A 9,278-nucleotide genomic window follows, 5' to 3' on the forward strand; every position below is an offset into this window, starting at 1 on the left:
ACCGGTGATGCGTAATGCTGCTTGCTACTGATTGGCCGTGGTCATGATGTTTCGGTAGACTAAAGTGAGGACTGTATTTGTCTCCCCCAGGACTTCAGAACATAATATAGTTTGCCGTGATTTTTTTTTAAATTTGTATATACATTTTGCACTGGCTTTGCTGTGATTTGCACTCAATGTGCTGTGATTTGCACTGGTTTTACTGTGATTTGTTTACATTTTTTGTTAATCATCATCATCTGTTTTGTTGTTTTTTACGTCTGGAGACTCCCGTCCAGGACGGGGGGCATACGTTAGGAGACTTGGCTCAGATCTGATTCTGAACCCATTTGATTTGGCGTTTGAAACCCATTGCGCATGCCCTGGCTGACGTCGACCCGAGGCAGGGTTCGCACCCACGACCTTCTACTTGAAAGGCGTATGCAGTTTTATTAACAACATCCATTTGGTTCCATTTTTACATTCTGAGTTTTAAACAGACCTGTAAGGGTCCATTTGGTTCTTACTGATAGCTGGAGTAGTCGTGCTTTGATTTGCATTGGTGTACAGGACAATTGTCCACTTGTCTACATTAAGGCCAAAAGGTGCAGTGCGGTGCAGAGACATTCAGTGCTGACATCATGCTAAAGTGAAACTCCATATACGGATATGGCTGACTCATCGTGACACCAGTGAGATGTCACGACCATCCAGCCAAGTACTAAAGGGTGACCGACCGTCGCCCTTGAGGTCAGATGCAAGCAGTATTTAGGCCTGCTCCACTCCTCGATTATCCCTGAGACACGACCTCTCAAGACTATATTCGCATTCAACCTTCAAGTCCCCTGACCAGCTCTCACCTGGAGACTCCAGAACCTTCCGTACAAGTCGTAATTTCTTGTGTGTTAAAATGTAAATGTTTTATTAATTGGTTAATTAAATAATTAAATTAATGAATAAAATGTATGTATTTATTCATTGAATGAATAAATAAATAAACAGACAGACAGACAGACAGACAGACAGACAGACAGACAGACAGACAGACAGACAGATAGATAGATAGATCCGTTTTGTGTGTGCGCGCGCGCGCGCATGTGTGTGGCCGAAGGAAGTTCCTGTTATGGCGTCACCCTTGTATTCATTTTTTTTTTTTTCAAAACAAAGATGGCTGCCACCAGTGGTCGCGCTGTGAGCTCTCTGCTGTGGAGATGTGGACATCGTTGCACAAATAGTAACGCAGTGTCGTCGCATCTAAACCGACAGGTAAGATGTTCTGCAGACTCGGTCTGTTTTACTGTCACAGCAAACAAAGAAACCATGAAATATGGTTCGGAAACGTTTAAGTGAAATGTTGACGTCCTTGAACTAGCGTCATATGGCTTAGCCATGGATCACACGACCGTCATGGATAAACTTCAACCTGGTGTTTGCACTTGCTTCCTTTTTGGCCCATACATCTACATAAACGTTCAGATTTTAAATATAAAGTGCTTAACCCATGGCCACGGATGTTACAATTATGTTCGGGCACTCAGAAGTACACGTATCGTCCGTATTGTTCAATAAAGAGAACTTTAATCCGATTGGTGGCCTTTTTCTCATAGTCATAATGTATCAGAGTGCAATACACCTCCCAACCGATAGGGTCGCGTAGTTGAAAGTGTATGGCGAAAATACGAAGAAAATGGCCACCGATCTTATTAAAATGCTTTTTATTGAACAATACGGAAGATACGGGTACTTATGTGGAGCCGTACATCATTGTAACATCCGTGGCCATGGGCTAAGCAATGTATATTTGAAATCTGAATGTTTATGTAAATATACGGGCCAAAAAGGGAGAACGTATAAACACCAGGTTGAGGTTCATCCAGGACTCTCATGTTATGACAGTCATGTTTCAGGGCTATGTAATTTCCAGCTATCAGGACAGTAGGACACGCTACCTCGAATGTCTGTTTGATTTTACTCGCAAATACTGTCTTCTGTAATTTAACAGTTAACATAATCTCTGCTTTAACATGTTTAGATGCAATTTCTACCCTTAGAAACAACTTGTTAGCCTATCTATTTTCACTATGAATTGAGTACATGGGGACCCCATTTGAAACAAGCCATTAGGGTTTCATGGGCTTTTCAATCCTATTTAGTTGACCTTATATTTAAACTGTACTTTCATGTGCTTTTTTTCTGCAAACTTCTAAATTAAGTAATCTATCTATCTATCTATCTATGATTCTATAGTAGCTTCATATGTTATGGTTATTATTCCACACGGTACAAGTAGAAGAATTCTTGTATGACATGCTGCTGCAAGTCTACATTATTATTTACATGTAGTGTTTGATCCAGTAAAGTACAATATTAGGATGTTGTCAATTCTACAATGGTCTTTACAGACATAGATCTTTAGGCTGTTCACTACACCTATATTACTACTACTAGCCATGATACAAGACTGCCTGTCTTGATCCAAGGCTACTATATTGCAGTCGTTCTCAAACGTTTTAATTTCACGGACCCCTAGCCGCAAGTAACTCTTAGATAGATCCTATTTTTAATGTGTGGTATCTAGAGTTGCAACACCAACCCTGGACAGCCCATTCATCCAAACAGAAAAGTCTGATCTGATTTTATTAAACAACATTAAACTCACCATTCACCAACATTCTTCTTTGTATCTACCAAGTCTTTGTTTCGTAAAAATCCACATAGACATATTATGAGCTACTTTCTGTCAAGAAATTCTATGCAGGTGATAATAAGTGTTTGAGTTTGGAAGCGCTGGTTGGAAATCACTGAGTTATTGAAAACAAGCTCTTCCAAACTCCAACACGAAAATGATCACCTGCACGGAATGTATTGACAGAGGTCATGACATGTCTACAGTGGATTTTTATGAAACAAAAACTTGACGGATACAAAGAAGATAATCCAAGCTTTCCATACAGCTGCAATCTTGGTGAGTTTAACGTTGTTTAATACAATCAGATCAGACTTTTCTGTTTGGATGAATAGGCTGTCAAGGATTGGTATTACAACTCTAGATGCCAGATATTAAAAATAGCATCTAAGAGTTGCTTGTGGCTATTTGGGTCCTTTAACTTTGGAACACTGCTATATAGTGTAGTATAGCGAGATGACATGCATGGGCTTTTATATTCACATATATTAGGCATTTAGTACTAGCTGATACTGTTAAAGCCATAAAGTGGCTGATATTCCATACATTCATTGCATGTATTCCATATAGCATATACACAACCATAGAACATGCAATGCATTTCAAAATAAGCATACATTTAATGAAAGTTCATTCTCTATGAAAAGTCACAGTGTTCCTGTTACTGCAACAAGTGCAACGTATTGATAATATAGCCCCAAACATGACTTTGGGGCTCATTAGTTACGGTATGTTATTTATATGCAGCATTGCAGATACACTACGAAGTACACAGATGTTGTAGTCAAGTTACTTAATTAAAAGTCTGATTCAAGTCCAAGTCGCCTTTCCTCAAGTCAAAGTCAAAGTCTAAAGCAGTCAAGTTCAAGTCACTCTATCGCCAGTCCAAAACTCTTGGATGAGACTAGCTGTAGTTTACAACCCTCGTAGACGTATTTACGATTCTGACGTCTTCAATCTACGAGAGTTGTAGGGTGCACGTCCCATGCAGGGGAGCACTTTCTGCACTTTACCCCGCTACACTCCAAACATGTACAAATTGAAAATAAAAGGTGCTTACCGCAAAGCCCCAAATGTTAACGACCTCGGCGGGGTAGTAGTGATCCCCGTCGAGGTATATCTTTCAATAAAGAAGTCTTTTAATCCAGCTTGTGTCGGAATCTTCACTGTTCTTCTTTTGTTTTAAATGAGTTTGAACTGCGCAGCAGCGATTTGGCGGTCGGGAGGTGTATTGCGCACGGCTTCTTCTTTTGTTTAAAATGAGTTTGAACTGCGCAACAGCAATTTGGCGGTCGGGAGGTGTATTGATACATTGTGTGTTCAATGCGCAATACACCTCCCGACCGCCAAATCGCTGCTGCGCAGTTCAAACTCATTTAAAACAAAAGAAGAACAGTGAAGATTCCGACACAAGCTGGATTAAAAGACTTCTTTATTGAAAGATATACCTCGACGGGGATCACTACTACCCCGCCGAGGTCGTTAACATTTGGGGCTTTGCGGTAAGCACCTTTTATTTTCAATTTGTACATGTTTGGAGTGTAGCGGGGTAAAGTGCAGAAAGTGCTCCCCTGCATGGGACGTGCACCGTACAACTCTCGTAGATTGAAGACGTCAGAATCGTAAATACGTCTACGAGGGTTGTAAACTACAGCTAGGATGAGACATAGCTTACACAGTATATGATAAAAAAACAACAACTCCACATTCATATGTCACTTCCCCTCCACTGGTGATCAGATCATACATTTACTGTAAGTCGATTCTAATAATAATACAGTATTTCTAGTATATAATTGCAGATTTTTTAAATGTATTTACAATCATTTGTTGAAAAAAATTACCGTAAATTTCGGACTATAAGCCGCGACTTTTTTCCCATTTTTCGACCCTGCGGCTTATATAACGGTGCGGCTTATCTATGGATTTTTATAGCTAACGGCCACTAGGGGACCTCCTAAATCTAGGGATTTTACACCCGCGGCTTATAGTCCAGTGCGGCTTATATATGTACAAATCATTCAATTTAGCTGCTGCGGCTTATATTCAGGTGCGGCTTATAGTGCGAAAATTACGGTACTCATGAATTTATAGAATTTAGTTTGTCTGACTTTTAGGAAGTTCAGGTTCAATTTCAATTCTAGAAACATCTGAGTCAAGGCCAAAGTCACAGATAGTTGAGTCCAAGACTCCAAGTTTAATCACAAGCCACAAGCTATGGTGATTGAAGTCAGACTGCGATGCAGTATATACATGCAGTATTCTTAACGTCTAGGGTTGTCACGATCATGAAACTGTGGTTGACGATTCATTGTCATACAAATAATTGTGATTAATGATTTAATTGTGTTTATGGCAGTGGAAACTGGAACATATTAATAGAAATTACATTTCTGTTTGCCTTTTTAGGTTTTGTAAACAAAAATTGCACAGGGCAGATATGACATAAATAGCCTTACTGAAATATGCAAAGACATTACTGACTTTGACTAGTACCAATAATAAATAATGTACTATGGCAAAAACAGACCATGTGCTTAATCATTTTATAGTTTCATTTTTTATTTTAAATGGCAACAATAGCTGATCTACATTAGCTTGTAGATCTGTTATTTTTTTCTTTTTTCTTTTTAGAATGTTTTGACCCTAAATGCCCAAATAGAGACGCTAGGTTGGAAGTGGTTAAAAGAGCGTGGACAACAAAGTGAAAATACAACATTTATGTTCATTTAATCCAGCTGTGTTTATACAGGTGAATGGAAACGATTCTAAAGATTATGCAATAAAATTGCAGTTAGCGATCAGACGTGTATATGTAATAATTGTGACAGGCCTAATTACATCTAAAGTAATGTTATGTATTTGTTTCAGGTGCTGAGCAGGCAGATATGTGTGAGCTCAGCCCTCCACAGGAAGAATCTGGCTGCAGCAGGACCAGAGAAATTCACGGCGGAGTTCGTCCAGAAGCAAGTGGAGGAATTTAACATCGGGAAACGCCACCTGGCCAACATGATGGGAGAAGATCCAGAGAACTTCACTCAAGAGGACATTGATGTAAGCAGTGGTGATTTGTTTTTAACTGGTGGGACGCTATTTTAATGACGTGTGATTCATTTTACTTAGGTTTACGAGTGCATAAATAGTAGGAAACTTGTTTGTACTGTATACTGTGATATTGTTTGGTAATTTCTTTTTTTTTTTGTTAAAAAGGTTAAAGTACTAGAGTGTTTGTTCAGTCACAGGGGTCTCTCCAGCTCTTTAGTAAACAGAATATAGTGCATTTTCAAGTAGGTGACAACATTTAAATCAATCAGGAGAGAGCACTGAAAATGCATTTTCTGTTTAATAAAGAGCTGGAGAGACGTGGAGACTCCTTTTACTGAACAAACACTCTATAGCAATGAGTACTATCACAATATAGAGCTATTTAACACTTATTTTAACAGAAGCAAATCACTTACCCTACCTTTAAAATAATTGATATACATATTTCTGGAAATCTCTATGGGAATAATTTATGGACTCTGGATCGGTGGAACCACAAAATAGCCACCACAGCACGTCCGTGCACGTGCGCAAAAGACTGGCGGGACGCTGTGGTACCGCGTGCAATGAGCACTGCACCATTGGATGTAAGAGAGTCAGAGACACACACAAGAGACATGCAGTGTGTTTTTAAAAGTGTGTGTTACTGTTTTTCTTATCATAGAACTAGCATTCAGGTTCTTGCGGTATTAGGTAATATATCAAGTTTTCTAAAAAAGAGTTGTATCTAATTAAATATTCAGATACCAAATAATACATTCCTATTTTCTATGTGTCTTTCTACTTCACTAAAGCCCCAGAGTGGACTTTTGAAGGAATTAAAAAAAAGATATTGAGGCTACGATTTACTATAATGAGTGTACAAAATACAATTTCTTACCTACAATACATACATTTTGCTCCCATGTTATGATTAACACATCGGGTGCCAGCATTTTATAATAACAGATTACGTTCGGTGCCGAAATCTCACCGTTGAGCTGCGCAGCGCTGTTTAAGCTGTAGACTCCACGACGTGCATTCCATGAGAAAAAAAAGCATGCCTCCATTTTCCCCATGGTACTGGCCAACGCCTGGAACGATAACATCGCTCACGCGAGTAACAATGGTGGAGCGATCGTGCACACAAAATGAGTCGTTTTCCGCAGAGTAAAAAGTTTCGGAGTTATAGGGGTTTTTGAGAAGGAAATGGAGCGGAAGCGGATGTGCGCCATGTTTTTTGACACGATGATGCATCTGGCCCATCCTTCTCAGATTCACCGTGGGTGATCCCAAAGCTGCTCCAGCCCCTCCCGTATGGAAAAAAACGAAAAAAACAAAAAGACCAAAAACACGGTTCGGACCGTGTTCGGCACCAGAGCGCTACTATGTGAAAACACGGTCCAGACCATGTTCGGCACCCGATGTGTTAATTACGCCTAATTCCTTCATTTTAGCCTACATTGCACTTTCCCCTGCTCTGTCTACCTGCCCCTCATGCACACTCACTCAGCCAACTCACCTCCAACTCACACACCCGTTTCTAACCTTGCCACTGCTGACCACAAGAGATGTGGCTTGGATTTGCTGGGCTCTCTCTAGAACATCCAGGGATCACAGCAAAACCCAGACACATCGCCGGCCCATTCGGTCATTCGAGTGTCTGCCATATCAACTGCCATGGGGAATCAGGGTTTGATCCCGGAGACTGAGCCTGAGAAACTGCTACCACATCCGGTTGCCTTAATATATAATGTATGAATTATACATTTCTGGTTAAATTTCCACTCTGGTGTTCGGTAGCTTTCAATATCTTTCGTTCTCTTTTTCTTTTAACCACAGACCCACCCACTCAGGCATGTTCATATTTGGTTCCTATTCTACCGTCGAGCCATCAATGACTATTAACATTTCCATTTAAAATGAGCATCCCTATTTAGTAATGCGTCATTCAGAGGCTTAATGAGGCTATAAAGAAAGCATTTTAAATAATCCATTTGATGTCTTTTCACCAACAGCCAAACTTCTTGCCTCTCTGTTAATCTGCCATTATTCGCCCCTAATGAGACAGAGACTGAATGCCTCGTGCTGTTAAACCATGTTAGACAGCCACTGGACCCCAGATAATTCTCCCAGCATCCAGCTGATGTGCACGCATCAGTGTGCCGGCTGTGTTCCTGGCCTGCCTACGCTGTCAGCTGTTGCCATTAGTCGCTTGCACTGGCACTGGCCAGGAGGGGCCAGCACTGGGTAATGTGCTGTGTCAGGGATATTAGCGACGCCCGTCGCAAGGGCTTGATGTACCTCATTGCGCGTGGCGTCGTGCACCAAAAATACCCGATCTACAAGCTCACAAAGCGTCGCAGCACGATGCGTTGTGAGCTTGTATATCGGGTATTTTCGGTGCGCGTCACTGCTGCGCAATTAAAAGGAGCAATCCGGCGGCTACACATGCGCGCAAAATCTCACCCACACATACATAACTATTTCAGTTTTCAGCAATAAATTAACCCCCATTTCTCCAATTATTTAGCTTGATTTTCCCCACTCTCCACTCTGGCCCGTTCCCCGCAGACGTAATGAAAAGAGTTGTTAGTGGCAGGCTGTGTAAGCCGAACTGACGGCTGCGGCGGCTAGCCCCCCCATCCTCAGATGTTTGGACAAGACAAGTAGAAATTTGGGAGGACTTGGAGGGGTGCAGAACAGGGCACATGATGCCCCATGCCCAGTGCCACCTGGTTGGAGTCCAAGCTCCTCAGCCATGACAGGCCCAATTAACTGGCTGATGAAGAACTCCCAGGAACCTATTGAATTATTTAAATACGACTAATCTGTCAAAGTTGAACCGGTGGTTATAAGTAAAGATTAATCAAACACAGAAGTGCTGTGGTTTGGGAACATATTCTGTCACACAAAGCATTAGGATTGTGAATTACAATTGTTGGAAGGTAGGTAGGTAGGTACTAGATATATAGATGGATGGATGGATAGATAGATAGATAGATAGATAGATTGATTTCTGACCATTTGCACTCAAATGTGCATTATTGTATTTTAATTACTACCAAATCAGAATGTCAGAACCGTCAATAGAAAATGTCCAGGTACTGTCAGCATGCACACATCTACAGTATATCATGCTACAGGTTCTAAGACCTGTATGTTCTGCTCTCGGTTCTTTAATCAAGGTTAATTAACCACTTACGGCCTATTTTATACTTCATTGTGCGATGGTGTCGTGGGGCAAAAATGGCCGATCTGCAATGTGACCGAGTAGATTGGCTTTTTTCACTTCTAATAACATGCCCAAAATAGGGACGCCATGGGTTGAAAGTGGTCAAGAATAGAACAGGTTTGCATCAATTGCAATTTACATCAAGCATCTTTATTGTTTTCTTCCCTTTTTTTTAATTGCTTTCTCCTGCACTTTTTTTTGTGCTTTCCAGGCGTTCAGTAATGTCTGTGAGGTTGAGATGTGTAAGCATTGAAAGTGAGCGTCCGCGTTGGTTCTTTGGCTGTTCGATCGATTTTAATTGTGTCCTCTTTTCCTCAGACTCTCTCCATCCCTGTGTTGTTGTCTCTGTTCCTC

The 9,278-nt window shown here is 40.9% G+C and overlaps 1 protein-coding gene across 2 annotated transcripts in view; it reads left to right on the forward strand.

Annotated features, from left to right (window-relative positions):
• Nucleotides 1–1,135: 1,135 nt before the first annotated feature.
• Nucleotides 1,136–9,278, forward strand: part of mrps9 (mitochondrial ribosomal protein S9) — a 25,025-nt gene continuing 16,882 nt past the window's right edge. For both annotated transcript variants that reach the window (XR_014600289.1, XM_084051045.1), the window contains exons 1-2: nucleotides 1,136–1,245; nucleotides 5,537–5,719. Coding sequence is in view for 1 of the 2 variants with exons in the window: in XM_084051045.1 (XP_083907171.1) it covers nucleotides 1,147–1,245; nucleotides 5,537–5,719 (282 nt within the window). In the remaining variant the exon portion in view is untranslated. The remainder of the gene's footprint in view (nucleotides 1,246–5,536; nucleotides 5,720–9,278) is intronic.

This window comes from Gymnoscopelus microlampas (assembly GCF_963454915.1).
Source record: "Gymnoscopelus microlampas genome assembly, chromosome: 24".
NCBI classification, from domain to species: domain Eukaryota; kingdom Metazoa; phylum Chordata; class Actinopteri; order Myctophiformes; family Myctophidae; genus Gymnoscopelus; species Gymnoscopelus microlampas.